The sequence below is a fragment of the Xenopus laevis genome, chromosome 4S (genome assembly GCF_017654675.1).
Source record: "Xenopus laevis strain J_2021 chromosome 4S, Xenopus_laevis_v10.1, whole genome shotgun sequence".
NCBI lineage: Eukaryota > Metazoa > Chordata > Amphibia > Anura > Pipidae > Xenopus > Xenopus laevis.
This window is the reverse complement of record NC_054378.1, coordinates 13,717,508-13,745,259: the sequence shown is the minus strand read 5'-3', so window position 1 is coordinate 13,745,259 and position 27,752 is coordinate 13,717,508. Positions and strand designations below refer to the sequence as shown.

At 43.1% G+C, this 27,752-nt stretch overlaps 2 protein-coding genes across 14 annotated transcripts in view; one reads left to right on the top strand and one right to left on the bottom strand.

Annotated features, from left to right (window-relative positions):
* The window catches only part of astl2a.S (astacin-like metallo-endopeptidase 2 gene a S homeolog), a 265,316-nt gene that overhangs the window by 174,539 nt on the left and 63,025 nt on the right, over positions 1–27,752 (bottom strand). For 7 of the 12 annotated variants that reach the window (XM_041560923.1, XM_041560925.1, XM_041560924.1 and 4 more), the window contains one exon: positions 10,181–10,283. The gene's annotated coding sequence lies outside the window, so the exon portion shown is untranslated. The other 5 variants (XR_005960811.1, XR_005960812.1, XM_041560929.1 and 2 more) reach the window with 5 other exon arrangements.
* Positions 1,271–27,752, top strand: part of LOC121393181 (traf2 and NCK-interacting protein kinase-like) — a 44,618-nt gene continuing 18,136 nt past the window's right edge. Inside the window, exons 1-10 of one of the 2 annotated variants that reach the window (XM_041560944.1) lie at positions 1,271–1,396; positions 1,561–1,614; positions 1,708–1,833; positions 1,929–2,039; positions 2,168–2,258; positions 2,403–2,530; positions 3,020–3,074; positions 3,259–3,331; positions 4,317–4,492; positions 5,327–5,492. In XM_041560944.1, coding sequence (XP_041416878.1) covers positions 1,271–1,396; positions 1,561–1,614; positions 1,708–1,833; positions 1,929–2,039; positions 2,168–2,258; positions 2,403–2,530; positions 3,020–3,074; positions 3,259–3,331; positions 4,317–4,492; positions 5,327–5,439 — 1,053 coding nt within the window. In that variant the 3' untranslated portion in view covers positions 5,440–5,492. Of the gene's footprint in view, positions 1,397–1,560; positions 1,615–1,707; positions 1,834–1,928; positions 2,040–2,167; positions 2,259–2,402; positions 2,531–3,019; positions 3,075–3,258; positions 3,332–4,316; positions 4,493–5,326; positions 5,493–27,752 lie in introns of those variants that run through there. The other variant, XM_041560945.1, reaches the window with a different exon arrangement.

Genomic DNA, 27,752 nt, shown 5'->3' with positions numbered 1-27,752 from the left:
GGTCAGCCTGTAGCCTATAGTACAATCTGAGGCATCCCTTGTCAGACCTGTAGCCTATAGGTTGACAAATCCCAGCATCCTTTGTCAGAAAGCTTTAGCCTATAGTGCCACAAATCCCAGCATCCCTTGTCAGACCTGTAGCCTAAAAAACAAATCCCAGCATCCCTTGTCAGACCTGTAGCCTATAGTACAAATCCCAGCATCCCTTGTAAGACCTGTAGCCTATAGTACAAATCCCAGCATCCCTTGTAAGACCTGTAGCCTATAATACAAATCCCAGCATCCCTTGCCAGACCTGCAGCCTGTAGTCTTATTGTACTTAATAAACTACAAATCCCAGCATCCCTTGTCAGACCTTTAGCCTATAGTACAAATTCCAGAATCCCTTGTCAAACCAGCCTATAGTACAAATCCCAGCATCCCTTGCCAGACCAGCAGCTTATGGTTTTCTAACTATTACTGAACCACAAATCCCAGCATCCCTTGTCAAAACCTGCAGCCTGTGTGTCTTCTGACACTGTTACTGGACATGTACAAATCCCAGTCGAATCCCTTAGTCAGACCTGGTAGCCTGTAGTCTTAATTGGCCTTAATAAAATACAAATCCCAGCAATCCCTGTCAGACCTGGCTGCCTGTACATAGTCCCTTTTCTCTGTGATAATTCATGGATGTTTAGAGTCTGTAATTTCAAGTAAGGGACTGGGCCTTCATATTATAATAGATGGGAAGAATCTGATGGTGCCGCAATACAGGGGAAATTGCTGCAACCTGTTGGATCCTGATACGTATATGCAGAGAGGGCTGGTGCATGTGAGCTCACAACTCTCCTTCTTTTCTTTCTATGTCTCCACACAGTGAAATTTCCAAGCGACGAAGCGTTTTTATAGCGTTTTCGAAGCGATTTTCTCAAGCGATTTAGCAGTGATTGTTATATAGAGATATTCAGCAAAATTCCATCTGATTTTTGGCGTTTGGAAAAACCATCTTCCTTTGACGTCAGCTGATATCGACTTTTTAAACCAACAGCTCTTTTAAGAGCTAAAAAACTTGGGCGCAATGATATTCTGCGCCCCCTGGAGGAAGTAAGGCAACTGCTACTGTTTTATCTGAATTTAGGGTTTTGCTGTATAGAGAACAATAAAGTATAGAATGTAATTGAAATTTTTCTCTTCTCCTTCAGCCACAGGCGGAATCCAGATCCCTCTCCGAGATTTATAAGGTGAGTAGAAAGGAGGGTAAAACACTCGCCGCTACTGCCGGAAGTGAGACATGTTTTGTACCCTGGGGAATATTATGTTATCAATAAAATCCTTCTTTTTTCTTTTCCAGCCTCCTGATGGTCGGCTGACCAAGGATGTGCTTCTTGGAGAAGGCGGCACCGGAGACGTCTACAAGGTAAGAGACCAACCAATTAGAGTAGGGGAACTGAACAAGATTGTGATCACTAGACACAATCACACAATGATTTAGGCAGACATATCAAGCTTCTGGTTTGGGGGCTGCATTAGACCCTCTCTTTCCTACTTGTATATAAGTCAACCTTTCTGTCTGTATTACAGGGACGACACCATCGAAGAGGCGTGGTAGCGGTGAAGATCGCCAACATCAGCCGAGTACTGTATCTTTATAATTCCAATCTCTATATATCAATCCTATTTGTGTAGTTGCCTATGTGACCTAAAGGGATTTCTATTATTCCACTCCAGGATGAAGAGTCAGTCATGAGGGAGCTGAAGTTTCTCCAGCAGTTCGGAGGACACAAGAACATTGCCTCTTACTATGGAGCTTACTACAGGGCTCCACTCACGGAGTGCTCATCGGAGCACTTGGAAGTAAGAAATGATTTACTGTATCGTGTTCATTCCTCTCTCAATCTCCACTGGAAGTGATAGAATACATGACCTTAAATAATTTCTATATATTGCAGATTGTTCTCGAGTACTGTGGTGGCGGCTCTCTCCACACCCTCATCAGCAGGACCAATGGCCAATCCCTGAAGGAGACCTGGATTGGCTATGTCTGCAAGGAGGTTTTAAAGGTAAGGCCAGATTTACCCCTTAATGCCTCTTCTTTAATTGCATAAATTATATATATACAATCTCTTTGTTGGTAATGTTTATTCTTATGTCTGTTAAAGTCTTATAACCTACATCTCAATCTCCCCAGGGGCTGCACCACATCCACAAGAACCGGGCCGTTCATAGAGACATCAAGAGCCTGAACATCATGCTCACAGAGACGGCCAAAGTGAAGACCAGTGAGTAAAACTTACAGTTATAAGAGTAATGGATGATGGGGAGCTAACGTGAATATGGAGTCAGGGGCTTTCATAATTCAGGTTTCTATCTTATTGTGGTTAAACAAGTTATTTTCCATTAACCGTTTGTATTTGTCATTTCAGTCGACTTTGGAAACAGCTGGGACCTGGACCCCCAGACTGGATTGTGCCACGAAGCAGACGGGACTGCACATTGGATGGCACCCGAGGCCATAAGGCAGAAGGGCCAGCGCCTGGCGTACGACACCAAAGTATGTTGTACTTATAATACTTGTAACAACACCGAGCATTTACTTATCAGTCCTAATGGGACATAGACGCAGTCATTTTCTCATGGAGAGAAAAGAGTTTTCCTGAAATGTTGGGTTTCTTAACTGTTTGCACAATGTGTCTGCTTTAATATATTTGCTCATTTGCAATGTGACGCTGGTGTTATGTAACTGCTATTGTTTGTAATGGAGATGTATTACTGTATACACGTTTATATATAATAAAGCATTTTTACACTTTTATATTGTGTTCATTTACGAGGCGGTGCATTGGGCTATTTTAGAAGTTGTATTCTGTTCTGTTTGGCCATAATTGAGCTAAGGAGAATGGCGTGTACTTTTGCACCCATGATAATATATGTATATGTTTCTAAAAGAGAGTTGTATAAGTGTAGCCTTTTTACTTAGATTTTATTAAACAGCCACTAACCCAATTCTCTCCTTCTAATGCTCTTTGTGTGTCTTTTGCAGTGTGACATCTGGTCGCTGGGCATAACCGCCATCGAAATGGCCGAGGGAAAACCACGTAAGTGAATCACAACAATTGTGGCTACTTTATTTTATACATTGAGCAGCAGAGGTTCTATATCAGAATGGGAGGAATTTGGGGTGATTTGCAATTTCCAGCAAAAAAGAATGTTTTCTGTAGATTAAATAACTAACTTCTAGAGATGTTGGATGGGCCTGATATATATGTTTTTCACTTTTAGCATACGCAGATGAATACCCGGTGGAGCACCTGATTAGAGAAGCCCAACCACCGAGGCTTCAATCAAACAACTGGTGAGTCGGTCCCAGCTCGTGTCACTGTACATTGTACCTGCGCTTGCAGACATGGAACTCCCCACATTTTCTTATTAACACTTGTTGATACTCCTATATCCACTTCCACAGTCTGCCCTCACCATGCCCCTTGTCTGTACAAATTTGGGATAATGGGGAGATTTCAGGGGGATGTGTATGTTATTTAAATACCTCCTAAATATAAATAGAGGGTTTTCTACTGCAGACTTTAAATGTGTCCCATGAGATGCAGGCAGGGATATGTGTGTTTTCAGGGAAATATAGATGAATGCAGAGTGGATATGATCTATTTTATGTATATAATCAGTGTCTATGTCTCAGGGGCATAACAGTATAACTATGGGCCCCACTACTGTGAGATTACAGGCCATGTGCACTATGGTGCAGTCAGGAGAGGGTGTGGGAAAATCACAGGACCTTACCTTGTCCCTCTTAGCCTTATAGACATCTAGATATAGCACTGATATCCTTGTTTACCAGTTTGGGATGGTGGTGGGGAATCTTGGGTTGGGGATCACTTTTGGAGAAGATTTGTATAATGTGTAATTCTGCAATACTATGGGTCTCAAATCAAGATAGATTATAGATAAATAGATAGATGATAGAGGATAGATAGATGATAGAAACATGATATAGATTAGATAGCTAAATGATCAATAGATGATCGATAGATTAGATAGATGATAGAGGAGAGATAGATAGATGATTGATAGATAATAGATAGATAGATACAGATAGATGATTGATAGAAATATAGATGGATAGATAGATGATCAATAGATGATAGATAGATAGATAGATAGATAAAGAGATAGAGGGAAAGATAGATGATTGATAGAAATATAGATGGATAGATAGCTATGCTGCAACATATATCTATATTCTAGAGTGTAGCTAATGGTTACCGGTACTGGGTAAAAGCTTCTGGAATATGGAAATAATGATCTGGGGATTTTTTTTTCAGGTCACAAAATTTTGTGTCCTTCTTGGAGTCCTGCCTGAAGAAGGATCCTTCGGAGAGAGGGAGTGCTGAAGAACTCCTGCAGCACCCATTTGTCACCCAACTGCCGCCTAAGAAGATCATCAGGGCTGAGATTGAAAAACATCTCCGGATTCTGCAGAACCGGCCAGCCAAGAAAGGTGAGGGAATCCATTATATTTGATACGACTGCACCATCACACAGTGTAACTCAACAGCTGCAAGAGTTGGTTTTATCATAATGGCGCGTGGGAATAATGAACATATTTTAAGGGGTACTTCAGCTTTTTTTTTTTTTTTTTTCAATATTCTGTATTGAAATTTCAACTATTACAAGTTGACTTGCAAACATATGTTCATACACATTCAGTACCACAAAAATGTTTATGGTTATAGTTTGGACCCATTAGCTTTAAAGGAGAAGGAAAGCTCCAAGACGGTTTATTGTCAACAGATTAGCCTCAATAGTGCAAGCTAGAACGCTATATTTATTCTGCAGAATGCTTTACCATACCTGAGTAAACAGCTCTAGACACTGTCTCTGTTTGTTTAGGATAGATGCTGCCATATAAGCTTGGTGTGACATCACTTCCTGCCTGAGTCTCTCCCTGCTCACTTACAGCTCTGAGCTCAGATTACAGCAGGGAGGGGAGCAAACTGAGCATGCTCAAGCCCTGCCCTGGAGGTTTATGCTGAAAACAGGAAGTCTGATACAGAAGTCAATGTGTACACAATAAAAGGAAAGAAATGCAGTGTTTCTTCAGAGCAGCATTACTTTGAGTGTTTACTGGTGTATTTATATAGACCTTTCTTATAAAGCTTACTTAATTTTAGCCTTTCCTTCTCCTTTGATCCCAATAGGAACCATTCCCTGTATAGGAATTTTTCTGAGGCCGAATTCATATTAAATGATACTCATATTATTTTTATATAATAGGACAAAAACAGGAATTTAACGTCGGTTATTTCCTTACTGTAATTCTTAATCTATACAGGACTGAAGGGAGTAGCTCTCTGGAGCCTGAAACAGCTGTGGCGTGCTTGTACACAGACATCAGCAGAAGAAGAAGCAGCTCTGCAAATGGCCCTGGAGGGCTTCTCCTGTTAGTGATCTTGTGGCCAATTACATCAACAGCCCACAAGGAGTTTCCTTAATCACAGCCGAGGAAAAAGAAACATCTACAGAGAAAGGTACAATTTCCGACAGAGTCTTAGCCCAACATTTTCTCCATGGTGGGCATATGCCAGTTTGGTCCCCTGCTGCCGGTGTGTGTATATATTGGTAGGAACCAAATCCTTACTGTTTTTGGATTTTGGATAGAAGATGCTCAAGTGTGCATTACCTGGGCAAAATCCTCCCCATGTGTGAAGTGATGAGCAAATGCACATATAATATGTATTTATAATATATGTATATACAGGTATGGGATTCATTATCCGGAAACCCATTATCCAGAAAGCTCCGAATTACGGAAAGGCCATCTCCCATAGACTCTAGTATAATCATATAATCCAACATTTTTAAAATGATTTCCTTTTTCTGTGTAATAATTAAACAGTACCTTGTACTTCATCCCAACTAAGATATAATTAATCCTTATTGGAAGCAAAACCAGACCCCTATTGGGGATATTTAATGTTTACATAATTTTTTAGTAGACTTAAGACATGAAGATCCAAGTTACATAAAGACCCCTTATCCAGAAACCCCCAGGTCCCGAGCATTCTGGATAACAGATCCCATACCTGTATATATATTCACTGGAGCTTTCCACTGTCAGATGCCTATCGTTGCAGACTTTCACAGTACAATATTTTGATTCGCTTTTGCTGCACACGAGTGAATCTAAGTCTGTGCCAGTGAAAAGAAAGGAAAGTAATGTGGTGACTCCCCAGGGAATAAGGCTGAAATGTCATGCCTCTGAATGAGAATTTATGATGATAAATTACTGACTGATTTTTATTTTGTTTCTCAAACAGAACCAGGACCTTCTACAGCGCCACCAGCAACATCTTCTTTCAGGCTACCGCAGTTCAACCAGTGGGGGCTTCAAGATTTCTGCAACTACACCAACAGGGACTTTATCTCCTTCTGTAGCTCCATATTTATATCTCTTTCAGACTACCACATCTCCACCAGTGGTGTCTTCAGTTTACATCACTCCACCAGAAGTTTCACATTCAAGGGCCACATCTCCACCTCACTCTCCAACTGCCATAGTTCCATCCATGACTTCTATTTTCATGCACCTTTGGCTCCACCACCAGCTCCTCCTGTCCACTATGTCCCCAGTGATGCTTCCCCCTGCCACATTACCCCATCATTGACTCCTCTTCAATCAATTATCTTCACAGCTTTAAAGCCCTCCATACATTTTCATCAGTGCCTATTTTACATTGCCTTTAAAAACACCCACAGCCCTGCTAGGCCTCTCTTTGACAGATTCATCCTTTCTCCCATTGACCTGAAATTGACATCTCCTCTTTAAATATCCTAACTCTACCCCAGCATTGTCCTTTTCTTTATATCACTTGCTTATCTTCCAATACACCACCCCAGATAGTTTACTTTTAGGGCAGAGACACACACTAAGTTTTGGCGACAAATATCCTCTTCTTCGGGACGACTAATCTCCCCAAACTGCCTCTTGCCGGCTAGAATCTAAATTGCCAATGGGATGCCTCCGGAGCACTTTGTTCTCCGAAGTCGCCCAAAGTTGTCTCACGAGGAAACTTTGGGCGACTTCGGAAAACTAAGTGCTCCGAGTACCACCCCGCTGGCGATTTAGATTTTAGCCGGCGGGAGGCAGTTTGGGGAGATTAGTTGCCCCGAAGAGGAGGTGTTTTATCGCCGGGCCAATAAATCTCCCAGAATCTGAGTGTCTCTGCCCTTAGCCCCCAAAGCACCCCAGGGGTCCCTCAAATATACATCTTTAGCCAATTATACCCCATATGATATTTTTTCTTTAAAACCGCCACTACACAAAGGCTTCTCTGCAATCTCCCAACACCAATTCCTCAGTGGTTCTTCCTATTCAAATTGTCTTCCTATCCTTTCAATCCACTCAACAACCAGTCACATCTCCTCCTCTAAACCCTCACATAAACTCTTAGTACTGATACTGACATAAACTCTTAGTATAAGTTGATCCAGGGACTTGTCCGATTGCCCTTTGGGAGTCAGGAAGGAATTTTTTCCCCCTCTGAGGCAAATTGGCTCCGGCATCAGATGGGGTTTTTCGCCTTCCTCTGGATCAACTTCTAAATAGGAAGATCCCTTTTACACTAAAACTTGAACCTAATGGATGTGAGTCCTTCCCAACCTAAATTAGTATGAATTAATCTAAAATGCATAAATAAAACAATCACTTTATAAATAAATATGTTAATACACATTTCATTGGTGTTCTTGCATTTGTTATAGTTCTATAGTATTGCCAGGGAACATTACAGAGGAGGGAGACCTCTAGTGCAAGGGAAAAGGGTCACTGAAGTGAAGGTGGAATCAAGAGGCAGGGGTGGGAGAAATGGGTGAAAGGAGATGCTAAGGATGAAGAAATATGAGGAGGGGACCTAGTCCTACTGATCTGCACTGATACCAGAGGTTTGGTCAATCAATCACATACAAATGATATATAGTGTATATAAACATATCACTGGGATTAGTACATAATGAGACTGGGTTCAGAAGGTGTTTATTAATATGTTATTTTGGGCCTAGCAGGGACTTGGATATACATGTCACTGCCATTAGTATCCTTTGGGCCAAGGAGAAATGGACTCATTGGGTCTAGAAAGAGCTGACCCATAAACATGCCACTGTCATTAGAAGACATTTGTCCCATGATAAAGTTGCCTTTGGTATTATTTGGGCAGAGGAAGGGCAGGTCTGTGTGATGTTCCATTGGGCATCAGTCCATCCCGTGATTGGTCTACTGATAACAGGCGGGATATTAGAGGCCACTGGAAATTCAAGGAGCCCTGGGCCAAAGACGTACATAATATCTCTCTACATTTTGATTCGTAGTGAATATTTTCCCATAGTACCCTGCTCCCCCGAGGTTCACTGCACATACCACTCCCTTTGGGAAAATGGGAAGAGGAGGGTCCATCCAGAGTCACCAGGAAGTTTTGTTCTGCTGAAGTGGGGGGATGTAACTTTACCAATGAAACGTCTGTTGGGCATAAGAGGCAGTACAGCAGCCCCCCTGCCCTGATATTCCTGGGTTTACTTGCCCTTTAACAGACAGGGTGAGGGGGGTAGACAGAGCAAGGCTTAAGTTATGTAATTGCAGGATACAACTGTATCAAGCTTCTCAGTTCTGTTGGGCCCAGGCTTTTAAGGAATCCCATGTTGATCTTGCTGCCTCCCTGCTGGATGGTGTTGCCCCCATGCTTTAGAATGAAGTAGTAGAATACCCATGCCCACTGACATACATGAGTAGGGGAAATAGGAGACGCTGCTCGTTGGAGTAGGCGCCACCAACAGGTTTTCACAGTCCATTGCACTGATATAGGCTGGGTGCCAGCACAGTCCAGTCAGCTCAGAAGAGGCATTATACTGGGCTTGTGCTGTGCCAGGGACATTATCATACATGGGCCCTCAGAAGGTCCTGCCTGACCAATATCTAGGGTTGTCACCATTTTGGGAAAAAAAATCTGGCTGTACAGAAAGGGGAGGGACAATGAGGGGGTGGTTCGGGAGAAAATATTGTCGATATGGGAGCGGGATTATAGGAAGAAGGGAAAGAAGCAGAGCTGGAGGCAGGGATTGGGGAGGGACAGGACAGGGGTGGTACATCAGAGAATTATACATTTATGAGCAAATACATTGCTGGTTAAATGTGTAACACTGGTCCCAGTCTCGGCTGCTATATCACTGGTTAGGCTGGTGATATGCCAACCCCATTCATATCTGATTGAAACTCAGCCATATGTATCTGGGCAGGTTTGAAATGGACCCTTGACTGAAGTAGCCACTGATCAGCTCCCTGCTCTTGTACAGTCCATTGGCCAGACTAGTCCACCTCTCAAAGAATGAGCCGGGGAGCATATTTCGGGTTTTCAGATCTAAACAGGAAAAAGAATCAAACAGCAAATCCAAACACAGTGTATAGATCTATATATTCAGTAGGACATGTGGCGGGGGGTTGGGATCTGATAATGAAACATCCCACAAATCGACACACATAGAAACATCATACAAAATAGTTTATTTCATTTTTTTGTACAAAACAGAAAACAAAGGACATTATAATGAATTCTACACTGCCTCAATCCAGTGTTACCTTCAGTCTATACCAAAGATCCACAACCTTTTTTTTATCGGTGAGCCACATTCAAATTCACATTTAAACTTGGGGTTTCAGTTATGGGCTGTATTGGCTATTTGGTAGCTTCTATGTGGACTGGCAGCCTACAGGAGGCTCTGTTTGACAGGACACCGGGTTTTTATGCAATTAAAACTTGCCTCCAAGCCTGGAATTTAAAAATAAGCACCTACTTTGAGACCACTGGGAGTAACATTCAAGGGGTTGGAGAGCAACATGTTACTAGGGAGCCACTGGTTGGGGATCACTGCTCTATACCAACACAACAACTGTTTACTTTCAGGGGAGCAAGGTTTGTAAATCAGCCTGGGAGCAATGCAATCCCCTGGTGGGCTGGGGGCAATGCACTTTGGTGGCAACTATGAGTTTGATGGGGGAGTGAGGCAAGGGGTGACTGTGCACGGAAATCAAACTTAAACATCGCTGTGAGAAGCATTTCCCATTTAAGTAAGAAATATGGACAAGTAACCAGTTCTAACCCCATTAAGAATGTCCTACATACGAAAATGTAACACTCACCAGTGTATGAACCTGTTCCTTGTAGCTGACAAGCTGCTTTCACTGTAGCAATAACCGCCGGCACAATCGCTGTATGTTGGGCCTCCAATTAAAAGATTCACATCTATTGGGATAAATAATATTGGTTAATTGTACTTAAAACCCATTCCACATTAGGCAATCAAACCATTTAAAGAAATGCACAGAAAACAAAGAAGTAAACGAGTGTGGCCCAATTAGCAGACTTATATATAAGGAGAAGGTCATTCTACAGGGGGGTAATACAGGTACGGGACCGGGTATCCAGAATGCTCGGGACCTGGGGCTTTCCAGATAACAAATCTTTCCGTAATTTGGATCTTCATACCTTTAGTCTACTAGAAAATCATGTAAACATTAAATAAACCCAACAGGCTGGTTTTGCTTCCAATAAGGATTAATTATATCTTAGTTGGGATCAAGTACAAGCTACTGTTTTATTATTACAGAGAAAAAGGAAATCATTTTTTTGGATAAAATGGAGTCTATGGGAGACGGCCTTTCCGTAATTCGGAGCTTTCTGGATAACGGGTTTCTGAATAACAAATCCCATACCTGTACCAGTTAAATTCTATGTTCTAGTCATGTGTTCATATGCCCGTGGGAGAATTTTGAGGCCAGCACAGGATAAATTCAGAGTCGCACAAAGACTTAAAGGGGGGGTTCACCTTTAAGGTAACTGAAGTTTTTCAATTGGTTTTCATTATTTATTTTTTATAGTTTTATAGTTATTTGCCTTTTTCTGCTGACTGGGCGTCGCTGACCCCTTATAAGAATCAAATATTCTGTAAGGCTACACATTTATTGTTATTGTTACTTTTATTGCTCATCTTTCTATTCAGGCCTCTCCTATTCATATTCCAGTCTCTTATTCAAGTCAATGCATGGTTGCTAGGGTAATTTGGACCATAGTTACCAAACTGAAGAGCTGCTGAATAATAAGTTAAATTCAGAAATCACAATTAATAAAAAATGAAAACCAATTGCAAATTGTCACTCTCTACATCGTACTAAACGTTAATTTAAAGGTGAACAATCCCTTTAAACTTCAACAGTAGAAAACGTCAGAAAAAAATCTGGAGAACTATCTGAAAACAACTGAACTGAAAAAAAGTGCTGAACGGTACACAACCCCTTTAACCCTTTCCCTGCCAGCCGTTTTGTCCTAGATGCGAACATCTACTGCCAAGCAGTTTTTAGATATTTTGCACTCTTTCACTTTAAGGGCCTTTCCTGGGGGGGGGGTCTCTTAGTTTAACCAGGAAAACAATATACTGTTTTTTTCAGGACAACCTGAAATTTCAAAATATGCAAGAATTTTGGTGTAATTTTACTTCTATAAAAAAATATAGGCTTCTAAGTGTCCAATAAAATGAGAAAAATCATGTTTTACAAAGAACAATCACATAGATCAGAAACATCATTTACTTTATGTATGAGAACACAGCCGATTTGGAAAGGTCTATGTCTCCTGAACGCGGCAATACCAGATATATATAGTTTTATGGAGATTTCTCACTGTATAGCTCAAAATCTACAAGCAGTACACTACCAAATTTCAAAAAGCAACGCTCCCCAAACGGCATACTTCTGATTTCAAGGCCAAACATTCCGCTAACAGTAGGTTTACCCTAGAAAACTACCCATTATTAGAAAGAACAGATTCTGGTGAATCAAAAATGGGTAAATATTTCTTTGTACTCCAAACTACCAAGTTGCAATTGTCTCCTAAAGTTAATGTTTTATAGAAACAAATGACCTCAAAGCTCACACTCTACAGCATCATATCTCCCACACATCATTAGGTATCAATGTAAAACACCCCAAATATGAAAGCCTGGGGTCCACTGAACAGTTTGATGCCCAATATGTATAGGTGTACCTAAGCACATGGCATATAGGGGCTCCAAAATGAAGACCCCCATATGGTCTGTCATTTCAGGTGCTGCAAAATCAACACATTTACATAGATTTGGGGGGGCAAAAGTAGAAAAAAGTAAGTTCACCCCAGAAAACCATATATTTTCGGAAAGTACACATTCCCACGAATCTAAATTGGGCATGCATGTCTGTTTACTACAAAGTACAAAACAGCAAACTATTCCTAAATTTGGTGATTTTGGTGACATTTCCAAAAATCACCTAAAAATTTCTAGCCTGCAGCATCGTATTACCCACATACTTTTAGGTATCAAGAAAAAACACCCGAAATATGAAAGCTTAGGGTCCTCTGAACAGTTTGATGCCCAATATGTAAAGGTGAACCCAAGCACGTGGCATATAGGGGCCCAAAAAAGAAGACCCCTATTTGGTCTGTCATTCCAGATACTGCAAAATCAACACATTTACATTGTTTTGGGGGGGCGGCAAAGGTAGAAAAAAGTACTTTCACCCCAAAAAAACATATTTTCGGAAAGTACACATTCCCCTAAATCCAAATTGGGTATGCATGTCTTTCTTCTCCAAAGTACCAAGCCACAAACCATTCCTAAATTTGGTGATTTTGGGGACATTTCCAAAAATCACTTCAAAATTTCTACCCTGCAGCATCATATTACCCACATACTTTTAGCTATCAAGAGATATCACCCCAAATATGAAAGCCTAGGGTCCTGTGAACAGTTTGATGCCCAATATGTATAGGTGTACCCAAGCACGTGGCAATAGGGCCCCAAAAGGAAGACCCCCATATGGTCCGTCATTTCAGATACTGCAAAATCAACACATTTACATCGTTTTGAAGGGGGAAAAGTAGAAAAAAGTACGTTCACCCCAGAAAACCATATATTTTCGGAAAATACACATTCCCACGAATCTAAATTGGGTATGCATGTCTTTCTACTCCAAAGTACGAAGCCGCAAACCATTCCTAAATTTGGTGATTTTGGTGACATTTCAAGATCATGGACATTTTCTTTCTTTTTTGTTTTTTTATTATTTGGATGGATTAGGGAAATGTCACAGCAACTTCCAGTGTTCACCAAAATGTTTATCATTGGGGCCTGTTGATATATGGAACTGCCTAGGAGGAGGATAGCCAATCACAGCACCGGAGTCAAGCAAAGATCGGCTTCAGCTCCCTACCCGGTCCCCCTAGCTTTGAGGCAGTGTTCCAAGTGCCGGTGTATTAAGTAGAAGACAGTATCGCAACATTTTGGAAAAAGTACAGGTATGGGACCTGTTATCCAGAATGCTCGGGACCTGGGGTTTTCCGGATAATGGATCTTTTCGTAATTTGGGCCTCCCTACCTTAAAGAGATACTGACACCAGAAAAAAAATTGTATTTGTCATAACATTGTTTTTGAATGCTATTTATAATTTTGCAATAAAAGTATTTGTGCGATGCTTTTACATTACCTTTCTTACCCCCCATGTTCCTTTATGAGTGGGCTGCCATATTTGTGCAGCAGTAGTCCTTTAGCATTAGAAACTTTAAAGGGGTTGTTCACCTTTATGTTAACTTTTAGGCAGAATAAATGCGAGAGCAATCTGTTGTGGCATATAAACAGAATAAGGAACTTTGCCATGTTCCCTTCTCAGTATGACTTGTGCCTAGCTTGTGGCCCCAGCGTGCTGCAACTCCCTGCACCTGCACAACTGCGGTCAGTGGAATGCTGGGCATCACAACTCAACAAAAGCTGGACATCTCCAGACTTATAGTATAAAATACTATACAACTGTAGTCTGCTCAAATCTCCCCAAGTATTAATGATTGTTTGGGAGGACATGGACCCATAAAAGGGAGTTATTAGGTACAGGTATGAGATCCGTTATCAGGAAACCGGTTATCAATAAAGTTCCGAATTACGGGATGACTGTTTCCCATTGAGTCCATTTTATCCAAATAATCCAAATTTTTAAAAACGATTTCCTTTTTCTATGTAATAATAAACCAGTAGCTCCAAACTAAGATATAATTAATCCTTATTGGAAGCAAAATCAGCCTATTGGGTCTATTTTATGTTGAAATTATCCAAATTAGGGAAAGACCTGTTATCCAGAAAATCTCAGGCCCCAAGCATTCTATATGGCAGGTCCCATACCTGTACAATAGTGATGTGCGGGCTGTCCCGATACCCACTGGTTTACCTGGGGGTCGGGCGGGTTCAGGACGACCCCGCACTCCTCTTTGCGAGTGGGTGCAGGGTTGAGCTTTTCTCCAACTCTCCCCTCCAGTCAAATGCCGGCTTCCGACTTCTGGCTTTATAGCCACGTGCCTGCTCGCCCCGCTCCTTTTGTGACATCATTTGTGGCACGGGTTTATAAAAGGAACGCGGAAGTCAGCTGAGGGTGGGCGCGGGCTAACGGAGGGCGGGTTAGGGTCGAGAAAAACCCAACCCCCACATCACTACTGTAAAGTATTGTTATCAGGGGCGTAACTAGAGGAAGCAGACCCTGCAGGGGGCCCAGGAGGTATAGGGGCCCCATCAGGCCCTAATTCATATACAATGATACATCTGATATTAGGGTCTCCAAAAGTAAAGTGATTACTCACCACGAAGGGGGAGTGGCCCAAGTGCACCGCTCTGAGCTCTCAGCACAGGGAGCGGACAAACCGAAAAACCAATTTGGAGTAGGCACTCAATGAAGGCAAACTTCCACCAGGCAAATAGTTCAAAGTGAAAAGAGTTTATTGTGTCCACAGCCTTACACGTTTTGTGTCATAAACACTTAATCATTAGCCTATGATTAAGTGTTTATGGCATGTAAGGCTGTGGACACAATAAACTCTTTTCACTTTGAACTATTTGCCTGGTGGAAGTTTGCCTTCATTGAGTGCCTGCTCCAAATTGGTTTTCCTAATTCCTATACAGTTTCAATAAATATTGGTAAAAAAAAAAGTCAACCTCAACATTTTGGGGGCCTAAAAATTATTTTCTGTGAGGCCCAGTAGTATCTAGTGACACCCCTGATTGTTATTGATTCTTTTTATTACTCGTCTTTCTAGTCAGGCGATCCTATTCATATTCCAGCCTCCGAAATCAGTGAATGGTTGCTAGGGGAATTTGGACCCTAGCAACCAGGTGGATTCAATGGCAAACTGGGTAAAAAAAAAGCTAAAGAAATCAAAAACCATAAATAAAAAACAATTGCAAATTGTCTCAGAATAGCCCTCTCTATATCATACTGAAAATGCATTGAAAGGTAAACAGCCCCTGTAATGGTTTTTAGCCAATTAAGAAATCCTCCCTACTAATGTGCTGTCTATTCGCACTTCCCCTTTCTCAGCTAAATAGCAGCACTTTTATATGAAGACTCATAACCCTCCCCAGCTCACAGACCCATAATAATAATAATAATAATAAACCACCTTGCTAGACACTGCCTTCTTCACCACCACAGGCTGCCATTTTTGACAAATAAGGGATCTGCACGCCCCCTGCCCTGACAGGAGCTGTATGACCCTAAGCAGCTCCCATAGCACAGACAGACGCTCTGGTGACACGGACAATGGGCCTATTAACCGTGTGCCACAGGCCGAGCCGAGAAAGGGCACTGACCTGCACCAGCACCTTCACATACATCATCGGATGCGACAAAACTGTCAGGCCGGCGCCCAACATGAGCTGATTGCTTGTATCCGCCATGGTGAGACGTCACGTGAGCGGGTCCCGGCTTCAAGCAGAAAGCATTCCCCGGCGGAAGTCCCGCAGGGGCACGTGATCTGGGTTACCTGGCAACGGGAAAGTTTGTGGGTGGAGATTGTATGGAGGGCTGGGGCCACAGGTAGAGTTATCAGGTGAGAGCAGGACAAACCAGGGAATCTTATATAATGTATTGTGAGTCGCCACTGTGTGCGCCCTTGACTCAGCGCTGTTCCTCCACACAGCACCGGAAGTAGCACACAGAGCAGCCAGGAGGATTAAGGTCGCGCTGGCTGGGGAGACGCAGTCGGCAGAGCGTCTGAACAGGCTGTGGTGACAGTGAGGGACCCTCACAGGGAAATTCACGGAGGTGCTGGAACCTATACAGCTCTCTCCTGAAGCAGCCACTTCCTTATTGGTTGTGGGTAGCCAATGATCATTTGGCTGCTAGTCCCGTGATCTCTGTCCAATCAGACGCTTGGAGCAGGAGTCCCGATAAACAATAGCCACGAGGCAGTGATAAAGCAGAGTAATTAGAAATGTGTGTCAGTGCGGCTGTGCCTGGAAGTTATCCATGAGTCTATGTGACAGGAAGGTAGTGCACTGCTCTCTGACACACGCTCTCTTATTGCACTTGTTGCTCTGTGTTAGTGTCGCAGCGTCACTGCTTCTCCAGGCTCCTGTGGAAACTAAGCAGCGCCTTCCCCTCAAGCCAAAGGAATTTAAACACGTCTAGCTGCTCCCACCTCACCCTCCCTTCTCTCTCTATTTCTCTCTCACCCCCTCCTGTCTCTGCTACTGGACCAGCAACATAACTAGAGGGGAGTGGGCCCTGGTGTGGGACGTGCAGCCGCCCGCCCCCCTCTGTACGTTATTTTCTGTCCGGAATAAGCCGGAGTCAGTGGCGCGCAAACTGCCGGGGGACCCTGAGGGGGTGCGGGCCCTGGCTCAATCGCACCCCCTGCTCTCCCGGTAGTTACGCCACTGTACTTATGTGACATCAATGTGCGTCCTTATCTCATACCGCCCAACATTTTGGAAATAAAAGGAGGGACAAAAAAGTTTTGTGGTGAATTTTTTTGACCATGCCTATTTTTGTGGCCACACCCCCTAATTACCATGTTCATTTTACAAAATTTGGCAGGTTATGAACGTTTGAACATATTTCTGTGTATTTTTCAGTTATTACAGTTTTGCTAATGAAGGTGAATTGCCCTTTAAGCTGCGAGTCTGACTTCTTCCAAGGGACCTGTTATCTTTTATTGTTACAATTACTTATCTAAAAAGTTTTTACAAAAGTATCTTATCTGCAGTTGTGGCTGTTCTGGGCTCTCGGCCAAAAGCCAATTAAGTTAGAAACTTTGTTTCTTTTCCTAGCTGTTCAGTGCAGAGAAAAACTGGACTTTCCAGTACAAACGAGGGACTGCGGGTTGAGCTGTCAAAAGAGGGACTGTCCCTCTAAAAACGGGACAGTTGAGAGGTATGAATGTGAGGCCAGCAACCTGGACTGATGTGCTGTCAGCCGTGGCGGAACTACTGGGGGTTCATCATTCTCAGAATACTTTAGGTACAGCTAAAAGAAATGTCTAGTTATCAAAAGGGTCTGTGGGTCATTGCATGACTGGGTGTGGGACTGTTGAACTGTTGCAGGGAGTGAGGAAGGGGGGCAGACAGAACTGAGAAAAAAAAAAAACTACAAAAAAACCCTCAAAAAAATGACAAAACCCCCCAAAAAATTATTTGGGGGCAAAGTAATTTGTAAAGGGTCTCTGGGAGTGGGACTGTGCAAAACTGTAATGAAATGAACATGGTAATTAGGGGGTGTGGCCACAATTTTTTTCCGATGCGCTACAACTTTTCTTTATCCCTCTTTCTATTTCCAAAATGTTGGGAGGTATGCGCTAACATAGCAGTGCTTCTTTTACAACTGTACCTTTAAGTGGTTCGAGGAGAAGCACTACCTTACCTAGGACCCGTTTAGTCTTAATCCGGCTCTGGGCAGTGGGAACGGCTGCGGGGAGAGAACGGCTGCGGGGGAGAGAGAAATACTGGTGGGAGGAAATGGAACAGAACGGCTGGACAAGAGAGGCTGATTGGCGAGAGAGAAATGCTGGACAAGAGAGGCTGCAGGGAGAGACAGAGAACATTAGGGAAGAGGGAACGGATGCAGGACACAAGTCAGTTACTACTTTATCGTTGATAAAGGGCTCTGCCCGAAACATGTAGTGTGCCTACACTGCTTAATAAACAATTGCAGTTGAAAATTACTGTCTGGAGCTGTTTTGATTCAACCATTTTCCTTGGATTAACCACTGGTTATAGGGTTTAAAAATGGTGGGTTCTTAAAATATTTGCTCTGCTGGAAACTTTTAATAAAGGCAGCAGAGATGATTAAGAGACACTGGGAGTGGACCAGAGTTATATTACATTTTTGGAGTTTGGAAGACAGAGGTGACATGTTTTAAAGAGGACCTCGGTTATAGAGGAAGCAAAAAACTGCAATGCTGGGCAGCCCAGAAAGCATACCGAGTCCAGTGGGAGTCGTTTCAGTATATACAGGCCCGGACTGGCAACCTGTGGGTTCTGACAAATGCCAGAGGGGCTGTATAAGGTGCCATTAGACAGTCAGTTATTTAGTGGGCTGGTAGGCGGGGACTGATTGGGCCTTTGTATACCTGAAATGCCAGGGACTATTTAAATTCTCAGTCCGGACCTGAGTATATACAGTACGAGTGAAAAATATCTTTGCTGTGGGGCGCAGGGATATTTACCTATGCCACTGGCAGACTCTTACTGGAGAAGTGTCAGGTAAATTTGACTTTATTTCTTGAATTTCACGATCCCATGAGACTGCTGGAGGAGCACCACTTGCTGGCGCCAATGGAGTTGCCTTAAATGGGATACACGGCCAGTCTCCATGCTGTGAGGCTCAGCTTTGCCCGTGCCAACAGGTGAGCCCCACAGAAGGTGGCAAAGTGGGTTCCCAAAATTATTACACTCTCAATGATGATAATGTGTGAGATACAGTAACTGTAAGAAACTAATGATTTTTTAAAATCTCACTCACTCTCTCTTCCTTGACCCATTCCCTCTCTCTTCCTTGACCCATTCCTCTCATTCTCTCTCTCTTCCTTGACCCATTCCCTCCCATTCTCTTCTTCCTTGACCCATTCCCTCTCACTTCATTCCCTCTCATTCTCCTTCTCTTCCTTGACCCATTCCATCCTTTCTTCCTTGAACCATTCCCTCTCTCTTCCTTGACCCATTCCTCTCTCTATCTTCCTTGAGTTGACCCATTCCCTCTCATTCTCCTTCTCTTCCTTGACCCATTCCATCTGTCTTCCTTGAACCATTCCCTCTCTCTTCCTTGCTCTCTTCCTTCATTCTCTTCCTTGACCCATTCCCTCTCTCTCTCTTCCTTGACCCATTCCCTCTCACCTTCTCTCTTCTTTGACCCATTCCCTTCAAATTGCACATCAGCTGTAAGTTAATAAGCAAGTATTCTCTCCAAAACAGCAATGGTGTTTCTGCTTCTGTTGTCTAATTTAAAAGGACGTAAAGGCTGTGAAAAGCTTTTAAATATTCATTAGTTATTTTTTTCCCCATCAAATTATAACCTCCAGTGGATCACCTGAATCTGTGAGGACCAGCTCTTTGCTAAAGATGTTATCTGACAAACGCTATGGCAGCTTCTACATATAAATGGGATAAAAGTTTGTTGCAAGTACAAATTAACAGTTTGTCTGTGTAGTAAGAAACACGCAAGGCTGGAGTTATACATTGGTATCTAAAGTACTATGTTTTCTTTTGGAAGGTGAAGGTATGAAGAAGACAGGAATCTTGGGCACTGGTGCACAATCTCATGGCTGGAGACCTCCAAGAAAAAAATAGTGAGATCAATTACACAGCGGTAAAACATCTTCTGTGGGTCTGTGGCAACTACAACCTGAGAGAGACTATTCAGGCCAAGGCAAAGACAAGGAAGCAGAAAAGGTCAATATGAGGGAGATGCCAACATCCCTGGATAGGTAATTAAATCCCTTATAGGACTGAAATCCACCAATATATTAGGTGTTTCCTAGTTATTTAAAGTGCTAAACATGTGACCCAAGTGGGTGCACACCTTCCATAAAATTGCACCCACCTGAGGTATATTATCAAAGATCGCCATGCTGCCATGTTGCATCGAATTAGCCAAGTATCTCCAGATCCCACTTTTGGAAAGTCTACAATACTGGACATGCCCAGTGGGTGCAGGAGATACTTGGCTAATAGGATCCTAGATGGGGCATGATGCTCTTTGGATTGCAAATGGTTGGGGGACTGGCTTTATAAAGCAGACTGGGAAGTACAGTATGGATCCTTTATCCAGAATGCTCGGACCTGGGGTTTTCCAGATAACGGATGTTTCTATAATTTGGCTCTTCATACCTTAAGTCTACTAGATATTCATGTAAACATTAAGGGGCAGATTTATCAAGGGTCGAATTTCGAAGTAATGGGAGTTTTTTTTTTGAACTCCCATAACTTGAAATTCGAAGAAATTTGTCAAAATTTGTTTAAAAAAGAGTTTTTTTTCTGCGGGTGAATAGGCTGTATTTGAATCGTTTGAATCAAACTAAGATCGTATTCGATCTACTTCCACCAAATGTCTCCAAGTAGGTTCAAGGAGGTCCCCCATAGGCTAAAACAAGCAATTTGCCAGGATTTAGATGGCGAATGGTCCCAAAGTTTTTAAAGAGACAGTACATGATAAATTTCGATATTTGAATAGTCAAAATTTAGTGATGGACTTTTGCTGGGTTTTTGCGGGAAATTCTCGAAGCGAAATGAGAGAATTTCACCCATCACTAATCAAATTTGAAATAGTCAAAAATAGCTTGAAAATTCTATTTTACTTCGACCCTTGATAAATCTGCCCCTTATTATGAACTCAAAGGTCAACAACCCCTTCAAGCTGCCTGTACATAGAAAGATCTATGTATTTTTATATTTCCATGTTATGGCCATTTTAAAGCTCAGGGCACGCCATCAAAATGACCAGTTTTTCACACAGAGTAATCGAATCTGTAAAACATTTAATATAAGAAATAGCCGTCACATCAAGCTTTATAATACAGCTGCTTTCAGGCTGCCAGGGGGACTGAGCCTAGCACCAGGGTATAAAAAGATAGGCATTTTAGATTCAAGGTTCAAATAAGCCAATGAAAATAATACACAATATGGGAAAAATGACCACCACATTTTCTTCTTAATAAAAACGGGTTATTTGTGGTGAACTTGGGACCGATAGAAAGAATAAGCTTCCTGCAGTTGGTCTGTATGATAGGAATCAAAGATGATCATTTATATAAATGTCCCTTTTTTACTGTAACCCCAATTTCCCAGTGACTCAGACGTGCTCTCCAATGGTGTGATGACTTTACCTCTCGGTAGGACAGAAGTACAAGAAGGATGGGAACCTTTGGTAGAGGTGGGACATCGCTGGAGACCTTCAATCAGAAAGGGAGATGTATGACAGAGCAGCATAATGGCTACTGTGGGTCCGTCACTGTCAAACGCACACTGGGAGAGAATATTGATGCCAGCATTAAAGATGGTAGAATGGGACTTCCCTCAGCACTTGGTGCGAACATCCCAGGGCAGGTAATTTATCTTCTATCCATAGAGGCTCATGGGAGGTTTCCATAGGGCTGAACCCCCACATCTCCTTACTGGGTCCCACTTATCTAAGCAGCATGTAACATGTGCTGAACTTGCAGCCAATCACTATCAGGATATAAACATATAACGTGATTGGCTGTAAACTCACTTTTTTATTTTCTGGGATCAAGGGTTGAGCGGAGCATTGATACACGGGGGCATTAAGGAAATAATGGGCAGAAATGAAGGATTGACTATCTGAGTGTGACACTGGCTAGTGCCTGGGATATTAGCCTGGCTTTTGTGTATATTCTAATAGAAAAATAATCATTATGGGAGGAATGGGGGAAACAGGCAGACTACAGACAACTCAGGAATAAATACAACAGGAAGTACATCCTGGCATTTGGGCCGCACGACTAACTGACAGTTAAATAACGGATTCTCACTTTCATTTCTGGGATCAGAGGTGAGTGGATGCACAGAACCACACTGGGGGGACAATTTATGGGAATAAATGAATGTATATGATATAAATGAAGAAAATCACTACTAAATTGAGTCACTAGATGGCGCCTGGGATATTAGCCTTGGTTTTGTCATTTTAATAGATTATAGGAGAGTTGGGGGAAGGAACAGGGATGCAGGGAGACTACACACCTGTCAGGCTAAATACAGAAAGAATAAAATAACGTTTGGGATTCCAATTACTTTATATTTAAAATAAGTGCAAGTTAAGAAATAATAAAAAGTCAGAAATGCAAATTAAGAAATAATAACAATTCAGAAATCTCCTATGTTAATATATAACAGGAGTCACTATGCAACATCTGGAGTGACGGCCACTTGCTGTTCAGATTTCCCCTCTAATGCTATTAATATTTATATTTCTCTCTGTATCTCACTTTGTATATAACATTTACTTCTTAAAAAAGCTTTAAGGGAAAGTTAAGAAATGATTAAGGGGAAAAGTCTGAAATCTCCCATGTTCCCATATAACAGGGGTCACCCAGTGTTGGAGTGACAGTTGACAGTTGGCCACTTGGTGTTTCTCCTCCAATACTATTTATTTCCATATTTCTCGTTGCATCTCACTTTGTATATAAAACTGACTTCTTAAAAAGCTTTAAAGGAAAAAGTTTTGGAGCTGCAAATCCCAGTCACTGTTACTCATGTCCTGAATGTCCCAGCATCCCTTGTCACACCTGCAGCCTGTAGTCTTCTAGCTCTTAATGAACTACAAATCCCAGCATCCATTGTCACACCTGTAGCCTATAGTACAAATCCCAGCATCCCTTGTCAGACCTGTAGCCTATAGAACAACTCCCAGCATCCCTTTTCAGACCTGCAGCCTATAGAGCAACTCCCAGCATCCCTTGTCAGACCTGCAGCCTATAGTACAAATCCCAGCATCCCTTGTCAGACCTGTAGCCTATAGTACAAATCCCAGCATCCCTTGTCAGACCTGCAGCCTGTAGTCTTCTAGCTCTTAATGAACTACAAATCCCAGCATCCCTTGTCAGACCTGCAGCCTGTAGTCTTCTAGCTCTTAATGAACTACAAATCCCAGCATCCCTTGTCAGACCTGTAGCCTATAGTACAAATCCAGCATCCCTTGTCAGACCTGTAGTCTTCTAACTGTTTACTGACCTACAAATCCCAGCATCCCTTGTCAGACCTGCAGCCTGTAGTAAAAATCCCAGCATCCCTTGTCAGACCTGTAGCCCTATAGTATAATTCCCAGCATCCCTTGTCAGACCTGTAGCCTATAGTACATATCCCAGCATCCCTTGTAAGACCTGTAGCCTGTAGTACAAATCCAGCATCCCTTGTCAGACCTGTAGCCTATAGTACAAATCCCAGCATCCCTTGTCAGACCTGTAGCCTATAGTACATATCCCAGCATCCTTGTAAGACCTGTAGCCTGTAGTACAAATCCCTTGTCAGACCCCTATAGTACAAATCCCAGCATCCCTTGTCAGACCTGTAGCCTATAGTACAAATCCCAGCATCCCTTGTCAGACCTGCAGCCTATAGTATAATTCCCAGCATCCCTTGTCAGACCTGTAGTCTTCTTACTGTTACTGAACTACAAATCCCAGCATCCCGTCAGACCAGCAACTCGTGGTCTAGCCCTTGACAGACCTGTAGCCTTTAGTCGTCTGTTACTGATCTACAAATCCCAGCATCCCTTGTCAGACCTGTAGCCTATAGTACAAATCCCAGCATCCCTTGTCAGACCTGTAGCCTATAGAACAACTCCCAGCATCCCTTTTCAGACCTGCAGCCTATAGAGCAACTCCCAGCATCCCTTGTCAGACCTGCAGCCTATAGTACAAATCCCAGCATCCCTTGTCACACCTGTAGCCTGTAGTACAAATCCAGCATCCTTGTCACACCTGTAGCCTGTAGTAACAAATCCAGCATCCCTTGTCAGACCTGCAGCCTGTAGTCTTCTAGCTCTTAATGAACTACAAATCCCAGCATCCCTTGTCAGACCTGCAGCCTGTAGTCTTCTAGCTCTTAATGAACGACAAATGCCAGCATCCCTTGTCAGACCTGTAGCCTATAGTACAAATCCCAGCATCCCTTTTCAGACCTGCAGCCTATAGAGAAACTCCCAGCATCCCTTGTCAGACCTGCAGCCTATAGTACAAATCCCAGCATCCCTTGTCAGACCTGTAGCCTGTAGTACAAATCCCAGCATCCCTTGTCAGACCTGCAGCCTGTAGTCTTCTAGCTCTTAATGAACTACAAATCCCAGCATCTCTTGTCAGACCAGCAGCTTGTGGTTTTCTAACTGTTACTGACCTAGAGATCCCAGCATCCCTTGTCAGACCTGTAGCCTATAGTACAAATCCCAGCATCCCTTGTCAGACCTTTAGCCTATAGTACAAATCCCAGCATCCCTTGTCAGACCTGTAGCCTGTAGTCTTCTAAATGTTACTGACCTACAAATCCCAGCATCCCTTGTCAGACCTGTAGCCCTGTAGTCTTCTAGATCTTAATGAACTACAAATCCCAGCATCCCTTGTCAGACCTGTAGCCTATAGTACAAATCCCAGCATCCCTTGTCAGACCTGCAGCCTATATTATAATTCCCAGCATCCCTTGTCAGACCTGTAGTCTTCTTACTGTTACTGAACTACAAATCCCAGCATCCCTTGTCAGACCAGCAACTCGTGGTCTAGCCCTTGACAGACCTGTAGCCTTTAGTCGTCTGTTACTGATCTACAAATCCCAGCATCCCTTGTCAGACCTGTAGCCTATAGTACAAATCCAGCATCCCTTGTCAGACCAGCAGCCTATCGTACAAATCCCAGCATTCCTTGTCAGACCTGCAGCCTATAGTACAAATCCCAGCATCCCTTGTCAGACCTGGAGTCTTCTAACTGTTACTGACCTACAAATCCCAGCATCCCTTGTCAGACCTGTAGCCTGTAGTACAAATCCCAGCATCCCTTGTCAGACCTGCAGCCTATAGTACAAATCCCAGCATCCCTTGTCAGACCTGTAGTCTTCTAACTGTTACTGACCTACAAATCCCAGCATCCCTTGTCAGACCTGTAGTCTTCTAACTGTTACTGACCTACAAATCCCAGCATCCCTTGTCAGACCTTGTAGCCTATAGTACATATCCCAGCATCCCTTTTAAGACCTGTAGCCTGTAGTACAAATCCAGCATTCCTTGTCAGACCTGTAGCCTATAGTAAAAATCCCAGCATCCCTTGTCAGACCTGTAGTCTTCTAACTGTTACTGACCTACAAATCCCAGCATCCCTTGTCAGACTTGCAGCCTGTAGTACAAATCCCAGCATCTCTTGTCAGACCTGTAGCCTATAGTAAAAATCCCAGCATCCCTTGTCAGACCTGTAGTCTTCTAAACTGTTACTGACCTACAAATCCCAGCATCCCTTGTCAGACCTGCAGCCTATATTACACATCCAGCATCCCTGCTCAACCTGTAGTCTTCTTAACTTTTACCAGACCTCACAAATCCCACATTCCCCTTGTCAGATCCGCAGCCTATTAGTACAATCCCAAGCATCCCTTGTCAGACTGTTTAGCTCTTCTAAACTGTTACTGACTACACATACCCAACATCCTTGTCAGACCCTATGCACCATCGTAGAAACCTAATACCTCAGCGCCACTCTCTATAGCCAGTATTTCTACAATCCTGTCAGTTTCATAATGTTGGCTGCACTACAAATCTCCCAACATCCCTGTCGACGCTGTTAGCCCTATCAAGGCTTACATTATCCCAGCATCCCTTGTAAGACCTGTAGCCTTAGTAGTACTAAATCCCACATCCCCTTGTCAACCGCAGCCTATATACAAATCCGAGCATTCCTTGTCAGACCTGTGCTCTATAGTACCAGAATCCCACATCCCTGTCAGACCTGCAGCCCTATAGTATAATTCCAGCAATCCCTTGTTCAGACCTATAGTCATCTTACTGTGTACTGAACTATTCAAAATCCCACAATCGCGCCTTCAGCACAAGCAACTCGTGCGTCTAGCCCATTGACACAGTCGCCTTAGCGTTCTTACTGCTCTCTACACAATCCCAGCATCCCTTGTCAGATCCTGAGCCATAGTACAAAATCCGCAATCCCTTGTCAGACCCTGTAGCCCTATAGTACATAATCTCAGCCATCCCTGTCAGACCTGTAGTCTTCACCTAACTGTTACTGCCTCTACCAAAATCCACAGCTCATCGCCTTTGCAGAGCATGTATAGCTCCTTCACACTTTACTGATCCTCACAAATCATGCATCCCTTGTCTAGACCATTACGCCATAGATTACATAGAATCTCCAGTATCCCTGTCAAGAATCTCTGAACCTATAATAGCTCAAATTCCCAGCCATCCTCTTACTAGTAACAACCCTCAGCCTTAGTACAAAATCCCACCCCAGTCATCCACCATTGTTCAGCATACCTGATAGTATATATAAGTCTACAAATCCCAGCATTCGCTTGCTCACCAAGGCACCTCTACACCATTCTATAGTATAATACAAACATGCCCAGCATCCCGTGTATACAGAACATGTCGTCTTCTACCTATCTAACTCTGCTTACCGATCCTACACATATTTCCAGCGCACCCTGGTCACTGGCACGCCATTACGTAGTCACCACATCCCCGATTATATCCTTGTCACGACCTACCTCCCTTATCTAGTAAAATCTCCAAGCATCCTTGTCAGACCTTATCTTCTAACTGTTACTGACTACAAATCCCCGTCTCAACCTGCATCCTATAAGTACACAAATCCCAGCATCCCTTGCTCAGACCCTGTAGTCTTTTCTAAAATGTTTACCTCGACCGACAAATCCCAGGCTCCTTGTCCACCTGTACCCCGTATACTACAAATCCCTCAATGCAATCCTTGTCAGACCTGCAGCCTAATAGAACAAATCATCCAGCCATCCCTCTGTCAGACCTGTAGCCTACTCACCTACAAATCCCAGCAATCCCATGCAGACCTGCCAGCCTATGAATCACAAATCCCAGCACTCCCTTCGACTGTAGTCTTCTAACTGTTGCTGACCTACAAATCCAGATCCCTTGTCAGACTGCACCTGTAGTATCTATCCAGACCCTTGTTCACCCTGTTTATCCGCTAATCTCATATTCCAAATCCCTTCAGTTATACTTTTCCAGACCTTGCAGGCCTATAGTACAAATCCCAGCGATTCCTTGTCAACCTGTACCGTAGAGTACAGATCCCCCGCAGACCCCTTGTCACGACCTGTCTAACCTCCTTCCTAACTGTCACTGACCTCCAAAATCCCAGCAATCCCTTGTCAGACCTGTAGTCTTACACTGTTACTGACCCTACAAATCCAGCATCCGCTTGTCAGACCTGTAGCCTGTAGTACAAATCCCACATCCTTTGTGACCTGCGCCTATAGTACCAAATCCCAGCATTCCTTGTCAGACCACTGCAGCCTGTATAGTACAATCGACATCCTTGTCTTCAGACCTGTAGCCTTATAGTAAAAATCCAGATCCCTTCAGACCTGTAGTCTTCTACACTTGCATTCGTACTATTGACAATAACAACCAAATCCCGCAGATCCAATCCCCAGTCAGAATCTGCGCCACAGCATCCCCACTCATACACGCCACACAAACCCTCAGCATCCTCTTCGTCAACTGCTGCTTTCTAACAACTGTCTACTCACAACATAAATACAAATCCCAGCCATCCCTGCAACCTTAGCCTGTATACTACAATCCCAGCATCCTCTTGTCAGACCCTGCAGCCTATAGAACAAATCCCAGCACCTTGTCAGACCTGTAGCTAATACC